At 39.6% G+C, this 18,259-nt stretch overlaps 1 protein-coding gene across 1 annotated transcript in view; it reads right to left on the bottom strand.

The window, feature by feature from the left end:
- Positions 1-18,259, bottom strand: part of LOC140365974 (cadherin-22) — a 256,099-nt gene that overhangs the window by 5,797 nt on the left and 232,043 nt on the right. Inside the window, exons 11-12 of the mRNA XM_072452603.1 lie at positions 11,137-11,286; positions 9,101-9,202 (exon numbers count right to left, since the gene is read on the bottom strand). Coding sequence (XP_072308704.1) covers positions 9,101-9,202; positions 11,137-11,286 — 252 coding nt within the window. The remainder of the gene's footprint in view (positions 1-9,100; positions 9,203-11,136; positions 11,287-18,259) is intronic.

The following is an 18,259-nucleotide window of genomic DNA, read 5'->3' as shown; positions in this document are numbered from 1 at the left end:
GGGGGACCAGACACTAAACCAAATGTTCGTTGAAAACAAGTTATAAATATGGATCATTATTAAAATTGCCTAATAGTGATTTAAAAAACAGAATAAAGCCTGCTGTCTTGTATGTACTGCACTGATCTACTGGGATGATATGGCTATTACATCTGATAAAGAGTGAAATATGCACCCTGGGGTAGAGATCATGAATGACTAATGGATAAACAGTAATTGAGTCTCATTTTCGTTCAATAATTACAATAATAGAGAGAAACAAAATTAGCATAGGACTGGTGCAGGATGTGCATGTGCAGTTTGGAAAGGCGGGTGATCCTAAAGTAAGAATGAAGCCAATTCTGTGCACCAAGTTTTGACAAAAACAGAATGGCAAAATATGGCTGGATCATCAAACGGAGAAAAAAAAAAAAAGTTGGACTAACACTACATCCACTGCTCTTTTTTTGTGCAAACTAGGTTAATTTGCTGTGTGCTGCCACCAGAAGCCATTACATTTCAAGGGGCATCACTGTGTCATCAATCAATCAATAAAGATAAGATAAGATTTAAATTTCAAAAAAGAATACAACGAAAAAAAAGAAAGAAAAAAAAATTGAAAAAAATAAAATAAAATTGAAAAAAAAATGAGAATAAGAATAAGGAAAAAATAATATTATAATTAATTAATAGAAATAAATGAAAATAAAATATAGTAGTAAACTTGTTCCCCATTAATCCTCAGTTCAGCGGCTCATTTGGATTGTGGCTATAGGTGGAGTTTAGCTGTAAAAAGTAAAAATAAAGCACATACAGAATTTGAATGGTGAATTTTCCTTTTTGAAGTCACCCACTGAGCCTCATATAGCTCATTTATGAACTTTTATAAGATATTCCATTTATAAAGGCAATAAAGTTTGGCTTTTCTTTAAACTAAAATGTTGGTTAGACAAATTAAATACAAACGTTTTTTGCAAATGCATTTGGGGATTATCTTTCACCATATATGCAAGCTCATGTTTTCTTAAGCAGCAACTGGCAGAGGGAGACTCATCCTTCAGCCTGTGTGAGTGGATAATACATCAAAAATGTTTATTCCTGCATTTTGGCTCCACATCTGAATGCATTAATGAACTGGCGAAAAATGCTTATCCTTCTTGGAGCATTTAATTAGTGGAAATGACATTAATTAGACCAACTTCTGCATAGAAATTTCTCTGATAAGCAGATGGTAAAACTTTGTTCCTTAGTTTTGATTGGCAGCGATGCAGTTCTTAATGGCCCAATCAGATGTTGTTACATGTCAGCAGAATTCACTAATCTCCTTTGAAGGCCAATGGCAGACAATGAGCGGTGGAGAGAGGCACCGGTTTTGGACATATTGCATCTGAATAGACTATTAACCAGTGGGGAGCAGAAGTCTGTTGGAAACATGCTGTTGGCTGAAAGGAATGCCAGCTTCACCAGACAAAATAAATGCATGGCCAAGTTGATTTATTTAACCGATTATGTTCAAAAACCAAGCCCATTATTGATTGTTTGGTTGGTACTACACTTTTATATTCTTTCTTTATTGTGAGTATTTATGTCGTGGTTTTATTCTATTCCTACCACAAAATGCATTGATCCATATTCAAGTTCTTAGCTTCTATTCACACATTTCGTTTTTTAGTTATTTTAATTATTTGATCACTTTAAGGATCAGCTGCTGCTCCTGGTGCAGACGGCTCTTCTGATGCCGTTTCCTTAACTGGTTCATCTGTACTCAGCTTCATGTATTTTGTGTGTGTGTGTGTGTGTGTGTGACTGCATACATAATTCTTGTGGTAACCATGACATATTACTATGAGAAATGGGCAGTATCAGTTTAAAGCTACACCATGCAACTTTTCTGATCTACTTTTTTCTCCATGGGCGTGTTTGTAACTGAATAAATGCAAGTTTGAAATCATTTGGTTTAATGCCATGTCACACATTTACAGGTCCTAGCAGAAGTTGCTTAATTGTGTTGTTAATAAAATAATAATAATAATATTGTTTAATTTACCTGCATTTCTTATCACCTTTTGGCATAAAGTCAACAAGTGGTAAACCATGAATTTCCTCCATGTTTTTAAAGTCCAAATACCCTCAGCAGATGAGTCCAGATCATTGAATTGCTAAATTTCCAGAACTTTGATACAATCTGTCGGTGCTTTTAGCTTAATACAAATTGGTTCCTTCTCCAGTGTGCCAGCAAAAGCAGACCCTAGATGACTGCTGACTATTCAAATAGATATTTCATAGCTACTGCGGCTAAGAGGTATAAACATGTTATTCTAGTTAAACTTTCCAATAATGTTTTACAAGTTTTTGTTGCAATTAGACACTTTCTGACAAAGGTCTTAACTGTCATAACACAGAAGCACTCATTTTCTTCACCAATGGCCCCTACACACGTAACTACAATGCACCTGACTTGCAAAGTGAAGTTCAGCTCTTTTCTTTTTTTTCTCCCTTCTATGCAAAGCACCAAACTATCATCTATACAAATGGCTAGTTTCTTTTGTTGGTAATTGTCTTCATTTAGCATAAATGGCCTCAAAGTATGCACTGCAGAGAGGGTCCGCCCCTCGTGCTCCGCTGAACTCCAATTGGGATTTATAGCAGGATCTCTTACTGATAATATGCATTGGTTTTCTTCTGCACTGTTTTGCCAGTACCATGGGAACGGACACGCTAACTATTGTGTTTATTTTCGGCTATAGTGCGTAAGGGGAATTAATTGGAACAGGGCGGGGGAAATGGACATGGTTTGAGGTAAATTGTGCGGCACACAGACGAGCATACTGATTGTCTGAAAGAAGACAATTACGATGAATTTGCATCAATTGTAAGAGTAAGGAGTGACTAATAGTAGGATGTAAACTTGATATTACGAAATTCTTTGTACATGCAAATAAGAGTCTAACAGTAAAGGTCTGGTCTATACTGGAATCATTCAGTCCTTGATTGAAATGTCACTGGTTATTAGACACTGCCTTGAAACGTCAGACAGTTGAAGGCTTTTTAGCATAGACATTATGCTACAGACGTCCCTTACTATCAGTGCAGGGCTTCTGAACCGTTCCAGCCTCCTCATTACCTTGAACAAGTATAGTAAATAATAATAAGTCATATTTATATGTGAATAAAACATTTAATTTTTGTTCAATTATTTAATAGGCTTTAAATTGCCAAATGAGAGTCAGTTTGTGCAGTAAAGAGGGGTACAAAAAAGTGATGCAGTGGCTAAAGCCATTTCTCACCCTGGAGTGATTTATTGCCTCTAATCTGGCAACAATTCAAATGTCATGATTTTATATTTCACAATGTATTCCATAACGATAAGACCATTTACTGTGATTTTTATCTGTTCTTATGAGTCATACAATAAGACACAGCCATCACTTTCTGGTATTGCTACTGAATGATTCTCAGTGAAAATATTGAATGAATCAGTATTGATACTGACTCTTGGTAACACAGGGCACATCCTGTTTCCAAAAAATGAATAAACCATGTGGTCATTTATACTTCGACAGAATGATTGCTTAAAGGCTCAGTGTTGCTCTCTACTATCTTGGCAAAATTGGATAATTTTAGCCAGTATTGACATGGAAATTAACAAAATCTAGCCAACAATTCAAGCAATATTTAGGTGAATAGAACACCCCTAGTGTGAGAATAAACGAAAGGTAGATAAGTTGAATACCAAGTTGTGGAAGAGGAAATAACACTGAGCACGTTCTGTACCCTACACCATAAATGTTATGCAATGCACCTTGAGAGATTTAGAATTAGCGAAAACTGTAAACTGTGCAACCGTTCCACCAACCGCTGTCTGTGTCCTCTTGAAATGTCATTGGCATTGAAGTTCTGTTTATATTATTAATACATGGAGGAGTCATGTAAATACGAAAGCCCGTATAGCTCGAGCTGCATGTCGTGTGCACGTGAAGAGACTCCCATGTGCGCAGATGTAGCAATAAGTGCTCCTGACAAGGCGCTTAATTTACCCCTGGGTCGCGCTGCGTGGCCCTACTTCCAGTTCAGGGCCAGCAGATGGGAGGTAATTGGAGGTATGCAGATGCTGAGGAATGGACCCATCAGTGCTAGTATATAAATGAAGTGGAGGGCGGCTGTTTGTTTGTTCGCAAATTAACCAGGAGTTTGTTTTCATTTTTCACATTATCGGACTATTGACCGGGAATCCCTACATGAAGAAAATCTGGCGGGCGAGTTAGTTGGTTAAAGTAATGCATGTAAGACTTAATCATGTCTAATTTCATGTGAAAGGCGAGGCTGTCTGGTTGTTTTTAATGTGATCAAATCAAGTTAATGGTGCTGCATGTGGCGTGCGCATGAGGAAGTGGTGGTCAATACAGAGAAAAGTAGAGGGACAATTTTGAGAAGGAATTAACGCTTAAGCAGTGTTCGAGTAGAGATTAAAATCATAATATTGAGCAATAGTATTAGTATCGATCAGCTGTGCAACCTGCTGCTGGAGTTGAAACAGTCGGTAAGAGGCTGAACAAGAGCCCGGTGATGTTACCTCCAAGCTAGTCAAATATAATACAAAAAAACACACACAAAAAGAACATTTTCAGTGCTTTTATAAATCCAGCGTGGCTCTAATGCATTCACGCCTCTCATTCTTGTCATTTATCTAATTTATTTGCGACGGCTTATTATTAAAACAGCTGTAATGTTCGTCCACAGAAGGGCCGGACGTTTGAGTTCGCACCTTTTCTCCGGTTTACCCCATCAACCAAAATCATGCGTCACACGTCAAATTCTCCAGTTAAGCCTTGGTCCAGATCTGGAGATGTTCCCCAGATTTCCCTTCGGGGACAATAAAGGCTAATCTAAGATATCTGACTAAACTTCTTACCCCTAAACACATTCTCTAAAGTCAACAGTGCTTTATAGAGCCATGTTTCATTAGAATCAGCTGCACAATTGAAGTTAAACACAAACTCACAAAGGCTGACCATATGAACATGTTTCATTGAACTTTCAATTGTCCCTCTTTATTATCAAAATTCCCTTTTTATTATAGATTCATTATTATGAAATCACCCTTATTACAGTATGTTTTTGATATAATTATTGGTATTGCTCATTTTTATTATGCAATGGCAAGTTTTTGAATGGGATCCTAATAAAACAATAACCCACGTTTTCACAGCAGAATTATCTTGATTCACTTATTATTCACAGTTATGCCCTGTCTTCATAATTAGCACTAAAAATGAAAAATAATAGAAAACAAACAAACATGAATTCACTGTTCTCCTAAGGCAGGTATGTCCAAACTAAGGCCCGGGGGCCAAATGCGGCCCTCAGACCAATTTTTGTCAGCCCTCCGGCTTCCTGTTAAGTTGGTCCAAACAACAAAAAGTAGTATTTTTTACTGTAAAATTGGAGAGATTGAAGCATTTCGATGTTATACCAACATAATATTAATGTTCCAAGTCTTATTAAAGGGTTGGAGATATCAAAACTATGTAAAATGCAAAAAAACAACATTTTCGGGTTGTTTGTGGCCCTCTGCTCCATATAAGTTTTAAAATACGGCCCTCTATGAAAAAGGTTTGGACACCGATGTCCTAAGGCCATTTAAATATTTGCGACAGTAGTTGCACATCGTAAAGCAGCATAAACTATTACTTACGTTTGTGTGGAGACAAATGAATTAAACGGTCTTAAAAGCCAACAACAACATGTGATAGAAAGTCGCAGTGTCGCTTCCGTGTTGCTTTTGCTGGTGATGCCTGCCGCACGAGACAAGGGAGCCCTCATTTGCCCTTGATGTTTGTTGTTCACACATTATAATAGTCGTGATCCGGCTCCTCATGTGGCTCATTTCAACCTCTCCGTCTTCACATTTCTACTGCCGAGACGATGGCACCGAGCTCAGTCCAAATCTGAACCTGTCCTCCGCTGCTTTGATGGGAGTCTTCCCCCATTTTCCATCAGCCGCGGTCGCTCAGATTCCCCGCTACTCACTCATGCCGTTAAAAATATGCACCGCGCCATGTATAATGTATTCGACTGACTATCAGGCTTTCAAGGGGGGAAAGAGATCCAAACATGGGTTATTCATTCTGGTTTTAACTGAGGAGTCTTATATTGTATAAAAAGGCTCCAAAGCCATCACAGTAGGTCATTTTCAGAATAGAGAAAGAAATTTGCAGAATAAGACATTAATAAAGGTTGAAGAAATACTAATTAACATTTAACAACTTACGCATATGCAATTTTCTTTCTATCATATATTGGACTATATTGAAGAGAATGGGCTTATTGTTTTGTAACCACCTAAATAAATGTAAATAAGGATATACCAACATAAAATCAACTTCAAATTAAAAGAGGATCAAGTATGACTGCTGATATGAACATGTGTTTTGCAGCTTTTTTTGTCCGGAGAACAACCTTCATTCTAAAAATCAGGACATCATACTATACTTACTGCATACTTGTTTAAACAATTTTGGTCGCCCCTGGTTATTTTTGCTAAACATAAATCTCTGATCAACAAGAACTTGAAGGGTCATGATCATAACATTATGGTAAATGAGATTTCTAGTCGAAACATGTCTTTTGAAACAGCATGTTTTCATATCTATTGGAGGTTGCTTTTAAAACCACCATGAATAAATAATGTTATGCTTTTGAATTGCACAGCGGGGTTAATGCACATCATATTTTAACAACACTCATTAGAAAACTTTTAAAAACGAAACAGATAGCAATGTTAAAGCTGTAAGTGTGGGCTCATCCACCATGCTGTAGCTGCAGCAACATGCGACCAGACAAAAGTACCACCACACCATTGTCCTTTACTGCTGTCGCTGCACTGGGACCCTAGCACGGAAAAGCCAACTCATAAAATGTTCAAATGTGACAATAGTGAACCTCCCGGCTCCCAGAGTTGATGCATGCTGTAGAGTGTGTGTGTATAGGTGATGTCTGGAAAGCCTTGTCTATTTAAAGCGCGCTGTTCTAGGCGAGAGCTGAGCCAGCGCTTTTACCTGCGTGCTCCTCTCTAACCCTCGCCCCACTTCTGCTCCATTCATTCCAGTCCAATCTGCATTTGCAAGCAGCAGAGTGGCTTAGTATCATTCATAAAGTGTGGCATCGTCCCAGCATCTAGATTAAACTTAGGTCTTTTGCACAAATTCATTGCAGGGAAAAAGGGATGGATCAACCGCAAAGCACACTGCAGGGTGAAAATGGATATGGTCAATTTGATCTGGATTTTACTGCTCATTTAGTGTTTGAAGGATCCCAGTTTTTAGGATTGGGTTTATCTATGGCAACTTAAATACAAATTGAGCAAAGGAGAAAAAAAAAAGAAAATAATTCATAGCCATGACATTCCAGGTATTCATTCTCTACGGTCAAACTGTGAAAATACTACGGGGAATGGCATCGTTTTTGAAGAGTAAGTTGTGTAAGATAAGAAGTAAGAAGGGCTTCTTTCAAACTTCACCTTTGTTGAGACAAAAAAAATAGATAAAAAGTTGCTAAATTGTGTTGGGTATTTATAGATACAAAAAAATACAACACTATGCTTGCATAAAATGATTTCTAAAACCTGTAAATAGACGGCTGTATATTACATTTAAATTTAGCATTTGAATGGCGTCTTATCTGAAGCATAAACTCATAATACACTGCCAGAGCACAATAGGACACTTTGGAAACTAGTCAAACTTTAGAACAAGTCTCTCATAGATTATCTTATGCTTTTCACCCCCATTTTGGCTCTTTTTGCTTAAGGCTGAAAAGAGTTTGTTTCCTTTGTCATTTTTCAGATGTTGTGTGTATAATGTCTTGTAAGTCAAGTTATGGGTTTGTTGAATGAACGTTTGATGTTTTTACCTGCCTTAAGGGAAATTATGAAATGCATTTAATGTGCAAACTCTGGAATATGCATGTTATTACTTTAATTTGGTCGGTAGTGTGTTGTAGTGTGAGGCTAATTTGCATGTCTCACTCGCACTTAAACACACTCTTTCATTCACCAGCATACATGGAGACTGGAGGCAAGGTGGCTGAAGTGCCTTGTCCAAGGGCACAATGATAATGGCATTACCGCCCCCCTGTGGCACCTGGCATGCCAGCGGTTTCCCATTAACCGTTCTTAAAATTGGTGTGAAAAGTAGATTTTTCATGTGCTACTTACGCTTTTACTTGAGTGATTTCATGCATGTCCTAAAGTTTCAAGACTAATATAGTGCGTTTAAGTAACACTATTAAGTGCTTCTTCCACCACTGGCACATTGATTACACTGCCTGTCTAAAAAAATAAAAATAAAATGGGATTAATCTAAGCAAATACACTAGGTCCTCTTCCTCCTACTGGATATATACTGCAAGTGATGATCTCTCAGCTGTAACACAGTGTTTAAACCCAACTGATGCAGCGAGTGGCTTCTCATTTCTGAAACTACCATGTGGAAAGACAAATTCCGTGGTCATGGAAAAGATGCTGGTGTGTTTGAGAAGGGTCAAATCATTGGCATTAAGCAGGGAAAACCTCTAAGGAGAAGAAGAAACTAATCCGCCACAGATCTGAGTGAGAGTGAGAGTGTTTGAGCTGGAGAAGGTTTTGTGCAGTGGTCACTCTCTGTGTGAGAAAATATGACACACTAGATGGAAATAAATCGTTTAATATTGCAGAAGTGTATTGATATTATGCCACAGCGAATGTGTGCTGTAATCAAGGTTAAAGGCGGTCCGACCAAATATTAGAGCGTGTTCCGTGACTCCTTATACATTAAATAACGACTTAAAGAAACTCGTGTGGCCATACAGTGCGTATATCTGCAGGGCATTAGGTCAACCCTTCCTGTAGCAGCCATCAGTCTCCTCTTCTTAACAGTGCACATTCCCCTATTGGACCTAATGCCCGAGGAGGTCCTAATGGTGCAGTTGAACTCTGCAGTGACCCCTGAAAACGCAATACTGATGAATTGCGCTTATCCCGATGTCCGGACCATCCATCATAGCACACGGCCATACATCCACCCTCTCGTTCATCCATCAATATATACATAAACTGTACAGGCCAGTGGTTCCATCTGCTTACCTATGAGGATGAGCATGCACACCAGCAGAGCTATGAGCGCCCCCGGGCTGAGAGCGGCACTCATCACGTAGGCTGTGGCGTTGCATGACTGGATGGCTCCCTCTGTGGAGACAAAAAGAAGACAAAATGACTAAAGACATATGTGGAATAAATGTGGAAAGTGGGTCAGGTGAGTACGGTACATGGTAAATTGGTCGCAGTGTTTTAGGTTCAAAATGAAAAGTATGTCAACATGTTGTGGGTGAATCATTTAGGATTAAAACTTTTGTGTTTATTCCATCCCTGAGTCCCTCTGTGATTTGTGTATTCAGGCTTGAGAAAAATGAGAAATGAAAATATACTTTCTATATACCGTATTTCCCGGACTATAAGTTGCACCTTTTTTCATAGTTTTGGCCCGGATGCGACTTATACTTATACTCCGGAGCGACTTATATGTGATATTATTTGTTATTTTCACACTTGCAACCGCATTTCATACACTTCTTCTCTATTATGCATTTTTTGGCTGGTGCGACTTATACTCCGGTGCGACTTATTGTCCGGAAAATATGGTAAGTGAGTGTATAAGTGAATAGTTCATTTGCAAAAACTGATCTCAGTATTCTGCACACATTATTAATAACAGTTGAGGAGAGACACTAAAATAGATGTGGCTTTTGAAAACTCTGCTAGACCAAGAGTAAGTCCTCTAGTCCCGCAGAATCAACCGTGAATAATGCTGTTTTTCGGACTGATTTATAAACAAAATCCCCGGCAAAACAATATTAGTCAAAATCTATTTGTCAGAGAGAAAATCTTTGGAATATTTTGGGCTCACCATGCCGAGGTGATAATGGGCCGAGGACTTGACGTTTCAGAGATGTGCTGAGAAGACTGCGGCATTATGCAAGTTTGTTTTTTATGCTCCGAAAGTAGAACGGGTCTTTCAGGGTGAGGTTTTTGTTCCTCTCCGCGGTCCAGTCTCACTGAGATAACCTGGTACTTTGAGCACTACTATAGTATTAAAAGTATAAAAAGTAAATGTATGAAATATGTATGAGATTTAGCCTTTTTCCTTCACCAACAACATATTTGTTTACTCCTTCGACCTCTATATGTAGTTGTTCTGTAACTGTTCACAACCCCAATGACACTTTATTGGACAGTAGTAGCACGTAGACCTACTAGAACGTAACTAGCTATCTAAATTACTTATATTATACCATGGTCAGTGAGAATTCTAATGCTGGCGTGCATTATTTTTGTATAACCGCACAGGGAGTCAATCACATTCTAGATTACAACGCTGTCGACATCACCATAGCAACAGGTAAACAAAAGAGCTGCTGTGAGGAGGGACTAATTTCTACTGAAGAGAGCTAACTGAAGTCTCGGACAACAACACACAGCAAACAGTTTGTTATAGTCATCCATTGCAGTTGGTTGGACCATGGTATAAGCGGATTAAACAAATTACACATGGTAAATTCAATTTTCGTTTTCATACGACTAGCATCCAATTGCCATTTTGTATGTGCTGTAAATTATTACCTATGAAATGACAGCCCAACATTGCTCTACTGAAATAATTAAAGTTGTGTCCATATTTGTACTGTGAAATTGCTCCTTATTATTCTCATGTTTTAATTCTGGAAAGATGTTACAGTTTGTCGTGTTGGGAAAATTAGCTCATCAAAAATCAAATTTAATCATAAATTAATAGCCGGATGGAGCGTGACCGTAAACTCGAAACAAAATGCCTAGAAAGCGTTCTCTGTGTGTGTGTGTGTGTCATATTTCATGCTACAGCACAATTACTCTCCACTTCACTGGGTAGACCCAAAATGCCACATGACCGGCCCCTGACTCACGCCGCGTCGTCGCTACTCGTATAAGTCATAATCGCACTAATCCCCCCGCGGCGAGCTCCCCCGTGAGGTGTTCGCTGTCCACCGCAGTCTCGTACGCAGATGACCTTTTCCATGCTCCTCGCCGCTGACCCAGAAGGTGACAGTGAAGATAATGCGGATAATGGCAGCTCTCGTCCGTCTCACCTGGGTCACAGCCGCACACGTGGATGGTCAGGGTTCCCGTGGAGCTGAGCGAGGGCGGGCCCGAGTCCACCACAAGGATGGGCAGGAAGTAGACGTTCTGCTCGTGGCGGTTGAAGCCTGAGCGCTGCGTCCGGATTCCAGCCGTGTTATCTGGAGGGTAAAGAGGCAAAAGACGGGAAACGTTGTTTAACTACTGTTTTTAATTCTTATTTCTCTTGCTTGTCGACGATGTGGATGTATGTATTTATTGTTACCACTGTCAGCAAAATGGATGCCTCTGTCTAATAAAGTGTGGAAGTTGAAGGTAATTATATAGGAGACATGTTATGCAACAGTTACTTTAATGAGCTTTTAATCTCGTTTCCTCGTGGATATCTTAAGTTGAATTTTGCTTGATTCTCACGTTTCAGAGTAATCCTGTTTTTATTTATTCCTGTTTTTACCTATACCCCCTATCCCCACTCCCATTCCTGTAGTTGATTGCAATTATTTGAAACTTAAATCTCTAAAATGTCCTGTAGCTGTCACTTTTCAAAAAATAAAAAAACAAGTTGATGAACTGATTTCTATTACAAAGCTGTTTTTGATCAATTTTGCGTTTTACAAGGAAGAAAAAATAAATCAAATGCCAATCTACTTATGTTAAGGCTCAATAATAAGTACCTGGAAAATAAGCACAATGTTGGTCATTTAAAAAGAAGAATGTTTCATACATCAAGCCATTGAAATGTGAAAAAAGACAGTGCGGTCATACTTTTGTCCTTGTCCAGCCCAGTTTAGTCCAGGTCTAGTCCAGGGTTAATTCCAACTTTTGTTAAGATGCTTTACATTTAACAGAGAAAAAACTGAGACAAATATGAAGAGCTAATAAACTAAGGGTGTGTTTACACTTGCACAAATACTGCATCAAAATTGGGACTAAACTAGGACTTAACCCAAGGACAAGACCAAGGTCAAACCAGGACTAGATCCGATTCAAACTTTGCTCAAACCAGGATCGAAAAACCGAGTGAATGGGTTTCAATAATATGGATGAACAAACAAAACTAAATAAATACTAAAAAATACTATTTAAAAAAACATTTAAATAGAGATGGAAACATGTTTTATGAAAGAAAACCTACATTGAAAAAAAACACGTACAAAAATACAAGATAGCCTTCAATGCTTTAAATATTTGTTGAATAACTAGACTATGCAGGAGGTTAGAACCTTTGGTGCAAAGCAAATTTAGAAGGAATATATGTATGAACAACCTTTTTGACATTGATGCATCTGCTACATCTTGAAGATCTGCTACATCTTCCCCCTTGGTCACATCCTCCGCCAACTCAACCTGGACTTTCACTGCTACGCTGACGACACCCAGATATACCTCACCACCAAATCCACCCAAAACCCTCCCCTCAGCCACATCGAAACCTGCATCTCTACAATAAAATCATGACTCACTCTCAACTTCCTCAAACTGAACAGTGACAAAACAGAGCTCCTCCTCATTGACACCAAATCCACTCTCAATAAAACTGGTCCCTTTTCACTCAGCATCGACACCTCGACCATCACCCCCTCTACCCTGGTACGCAATCTCGGTGTCATCATGGACCCCACCCTCTCCTTCACTCCCCATGTCAGCCACATTGTCAAGACCTCATACTTCCACCTCCGCCGCATCGCCAAAATCCGACACTGCCTCACCCTCCCCGCTGCTGAATCCCTCATCCATGCCTTCATCTCCTCCCGCCTCGACTACTGCAACTCCCTCCTCACTGGCATCTCCTCCCATTCCCTCCACAGACTCCAAATGGTCCAAAACTCCGCTGCCCGCCTCCTCACCCACACCCGGTCCCGTGATCACATCACTCCCGTTCTCCGCTCTCTCCACTGGCTCCCCATCAAGCAGCGCATAAACTTTAAAATACTCCTCCTCACCTTCAAAGCTCTTCACCACCTTGCCCCCCCCTACCTGTCTGACCTCCTCATCCCCCACCGCCCCACCCGAGCTCTCCGATCCTCCTCCTCTCTCACCCTGACTGCACCAACATCCCGACTCAAAACTTTTGGCGACAGAGCATTCTCCCGAACAGCACCCCGACTCTGGAACTCCCTCCCCCAACCTGTCCGCCACTCTCCCTCACTCACAACATTCAAATCCCGCCTAAAAACATACCTCTTCACCCAAGCCTATGACCTCCCCTACCCCTAGCCTCCTCTACCCCATTGCCTACACTTCTACCCCCTGTTACATCCCCATCTTTTTCTCTCTACTTCTTCTGTCTTGTTCATTTTATCTGTATATTAATGTGTATTGTACGTGTTGTCCCCCCTGTCTGTAAATACCCCCCCCTTTTTTATTATGTTCAGCGTCTTTGGGTCACTGAAAAGCGCTATATAAATAAAAGTTATTATTATTATTATTATTATTATTATTATTATTATTATTATTATTATTGACCATATTTGACACCGTAAATGCAAAATACAAATCTAAATTGACTTTAATATTTTGAAATGGCTTGGAAACATTCTCAAAATATAATATGTGTCTTTTTTCCCTTCTGCTAGTGCCATTTGACCAAAGGTGAGATATTTTTCACAACAACTTCAACAACTTGATCATTGTTGTCACCTTCAGAGTCCAAGCACCAAAGTTCAATCAGTTACATCAGCGTCAAATCAAATAAATACATAAATAAATAAATAAAGGTCAAGTTGTAAAAAACATTGATTTTCTCTGCAAAACAAACCTGACTTTTCTCAACACGTGTTTGCCTTTTGCTTTAAAAATACTGACACTGGTCTTAGGAGTGAACTTGAAGGATGAATAAACCACAAAGATAGATAACACGCTATTAAAAGCGGTTCAAGGGCAATTCACAGTTGTCAGCGCTGTCAAGAATAGCTTTTTTTAATGCCATTTATTATATATTTAAATCAAGCGCCGGAAAACAAGGAAACTGATGAGTGAGTGGGAGTGATGGGAATTATACTTAACCACTGTGTATCAACGAGTCCTCGAAAAGACAGATGTAAGTCAAGACCCGGAAAGACGGCTTTGACAAATAGACTCCGGCGAGATGGGGAGACATGTGCGGAGAAAATCAAGTAATCCATCTCCCGGAACATATATCACTGTTCCACTGTCAGTGTGTGGCTGTGCTGGCACGTGGAGAACAATCTTCATATTACTGCTCATGTACGGGAATCATACGCCCGCGACAATGTCCTGCTTGACTTTTTTTTGACTCTAGGATGACTTCCATGGCAGTTCTAACCAAAGTCTAAACTTGACAGGTTTGTGTTTTAAAGGGGGTGGACGATATCTTTTTGGAGTGTTATGATAAAGATTGTCAGACGATGTTATGTCGATCCAACAGAAAAGGGTTAAAACATGTCTTTAAATGCATTTGTTTTTTTAATTGAATTATCAGACAAATATTAAACGTTGTGAAAATGAATCACAAAAGTGCAGCAACATCACATTTTACCATTATTTGTAAGCTTACAGCATCACTTTTTTATTCATTATTTTAAATCTTAAACCTTTTGTAGAATTATTTTTACAATATATTCAATATTTAAATTTTACATGTCTTCAAAACAACATTTACGGTAGATTCATTTTAATATATTGCACAATACATGTCTTTTTGTCTTCTTGTCTCCGTGCAGATGTCTGGTTTGTCTGGACTGTTCCATACTGTAGCTTTGTTAGAGGAAAATACTTGGCCTACAGCTCTCAGAAAAGAATTCAAAATAAATAAAAATGTGGACTTCAAAATGTTTGACCAGCATTGTAATTCTGAAACTGCAGTGGGAAAAGATCAATTAGATGCTTTTAAAAATATATTCAACAGTATCGCCAAATAATTCATAAGATGCACAAGATAAATTGGGCTCTTCTTTGGTTGGAGCTGCCGTGGGAAAGGCCATTAGTGCAATGGAATGTGGAAAGTCGCCTGGAAAATTCACGGTAGAACGCATGTTTATAAAGGTATTTTCACTGAACAAGAAAAACACTCCTAATTGGATGAATGCAAGATATAAGTTTGATGCCACACTGAGGCATGGCAAAGCAGGCTTTTTATATAGAACACATTTCGTACAAAAATGCAGCTCAATGTGTTTTACAGTTTAAGCAAATGGAGGAATGTGGAAGAATGCGCAATTCCAGGCAAAGCAATAACGTATATCCATGGAAACAAATACAACAAAATAAAAGTCCCTCACCAGAAGTTACATACTTTCTCCCTTTTAAAGGGGCTGTTTTTTTGCATGTAATAAAGTCAAATCTGTTTTGCCCCCATACATTATTTTGTAAAACAACTTGTGGTGTCAAAATGAGACTGCTGTTCGCTGTTTGCTGTTTTATTCTATTATTAGCATGCTAATATTTGTTAGCTTTATGTTGATGGTAACTCTGCTCTGGCTGGGAAGTAGATAAAAAGGCTTATAAACCCAACATGATGAATAATGATGATGCTGGAATGCAGACATTTGTTCGATCCAAACTCTACTGTTACATAAACCTTGCCTTCGCCATCTACTCTTGTGAAGATTATGCTTGTCATTGTTCTGTTATAAATATAAATACTTAAATATTACCTGGCTTATGTTGTTAGGTCAACTTCAATCAAATACATTTAGTGGCTAGTTGTGGACACAGCTGCCATGTCACCAATGTCAATGTACTGTGTAGACCTGGAAAGAGTATTCATCCATCCATCTTCTTCCGCTTATCAGGGGCCGAGTTGTGGGGCAGTAGTCTAAGCAGGGACTACCTTACTCCCCGCTCCCCAGACACTACCTCCAACTCCTCCAGACACGGTTGTGTCGGCCTACAGTGAGAGATCTTTCCCCAATCTGAAGGCCCGACCCTCTCGTTCACCGGGGTGAACTCCAACACGTGGCGGCCGAGCTGAGGGGCTATAAGCCAGCCCACACCAGCCCGCCGCCTCTCCCCGCGGGCAACACCAGAGAAGTGGAGCGTCCAGCCCCTCTCGAGGAGATGGGTTCCAGAGCCCAAACTGTGCGTGGAGGTGAGGCCGACTATATCTAGTCGGTATCGCTCAACCTCCCGCACAAGCTCAGGCTCTTTCCTCCCCATTGAGGTGACGTTCCATGTCCCCAGAGTCAGTCTGGAAAGAGTATGTTCATTTTCCTAACCCGTATACCATCACTTTAAACGACTTGTGGGAAAAAAAGACTTTTCATCATTGCCGTGTCAAGGCTGGAGACAGAGCACATTGTGAGCCCATGATGAGGAAAAGAAGTGGTGACACATTGGAAGTGACAGATTGACAAATGTGTCCATGAGAGAAGACAGCAGTGTACAGCCGAGGTGGGAGGATGAAATAACTCCACGTGGGTTGTTGTGCTTCTACCAAAATACAAACAGGGCTGTTGTAATAAGTGTCGAAAATCCTGAGTGCTTGCTCACAAATTCAATGTAAGCGTGTAACCTTGAGAAAAAATTGCTTTTGGCTTATTATTGTAGAGACTTTGGATTTTAGAATAGGATTAGCTTTAGTGGTAGTCACTTTTCACTCACACACAAAATCACAACAGAATGTTAGGGTTGGATCTTCAGTTGTTCTTCAACTAAGCTGATACACTGTGCTTTGTTTGGGTCAATGTAGGCGTTTGTTAAAACATCGTGCTGTTTGTGTAGAATGCTCAGTCTGTGCTGTGTATTTATGTATTGATTCATTGACAAGATTCATTTAAAGCCATGGCAGTCAAAACTCCCGTCTGCTCGAGAATCGAGTCTGATGTAGAAAACTGTGAAAGTTCTTGAATGTCAGATGGTGTGAAAACATAAAATAGTTAATCATCAAACAGTTAAATTACACCGGGCAGGTGTGCAAAACTTAATTAAAATTTAAAATAGTTACTACGGTTAACTGAGCCCTTTTGCAGTTTTAGGGAGCAATTTTGCGGGTACTGCCACTTGCGGGTAAGCTCAGCTTTTTCACAAACTAAACAGATGACCATCCTGTGTGTTTTCATAGTCCACCACTAATATCAGTGCAGAGCTTCTGTTTATGATCGTAGTAGTATTTCTAAGTGGATCTGGTGCTTTTGCTTGTTACATTGCGAATTATTGTGCCTGAAATTTTTTTAGCTTTTAAAAGAGATATATAACATGTTTATAATGGACCAGTGTATCAGTGGTTAAAAGTAAGATAACACTCACTGTTATGCCAACTGTGGGTTCTTAGCAGAGTGAACACAGTAGCCAAGATAAATAGTAAAAGGTGTTCCCTTTTGGGGTCACGGGTGACTGGAGCCTATCCCAGTGACTTCGGGCCTTAGGCGGGGTACACCCTGGACAGTGGCCAACTTGTCGCAGGGCCAACACAGAGACACAGACATCACAGACAGTTCATTCACTAGGGCCAATTTAGAGTTACCAATTTTTACCTAACACATGCATGTCTTTGGACGGTGGGAGGAGCCAGAGAACCTGGAGAGAACCCACGGTAACACGAGGAGGACATGCAGACTCCACCCAGAGAGATCATGTGATGTTGGTCTGGTCCGGGAATCGAACCCATGACCTCCTTCTTGGGAGGCAAGCTAACCGCCTTTGCCACCGTGCACCCCAAAAAAGGTGTTTCTAAATAAAATAATTATGCAAACATGTACTGTAATTTTAGTGGAAAATACAAACCCTCAAATAAGTATATATGATGAAAAAGTAGGCTGTTGGAATCCAATGAAATAAATTAGATTTTGAGAGTTTTGGCGAGTACTCAAAAGGAAATATTTATCTGTTTGGGAAATGGGATATTGATGCCTCCCTTTTAAGGGGGGACAGTTTATATTTTTATATTGACATTAAATGCTTAACTCCTTGTAAAAAGCCCTTAATATTACATTATTCACTCCTTACTCTGCGGTGGCAGGCTACAGAATGTGTGTAGCCACAGCTCACTCGACTGATAAAGACAAGACAGCCAATCTACGCCATCAGCTCCTCTGAGCAGCACCATCCCTCAAGTGTCTTGCCGAAGGACGCAATAATAGCATGCGCTGGTTGGTGCTGTTTGTAATATTATTTTCACCTTAAAAATAGGTAAAAATAGTCCAGCCATAAATTCTACACAATCCACGCTGTTGT

The sequence above is a fragment of the Eucyclogobius newberryi genome, unplaced genomic scaffold (genome assembly GCF_026437365.1).
Source record: "Eucyclogobius newberryi isolate DKJ021-1_F unplaced genomic scaffold, fEucNew1.0.hap1 SCAF_19, whole genome shotgun sequence".
In the NCBI taxonomy this organism is placed as follows: domain Eukaryota; kingdom Metazoa; phylum Chordata; class Actinopteri; order Gobiiformes; family Gobiidae; genus Eucyclogobius; species Eucyclogobius newberryi.
This window is presented reverse-complemented; position numbering and strand designations above follow the sequence as displayed.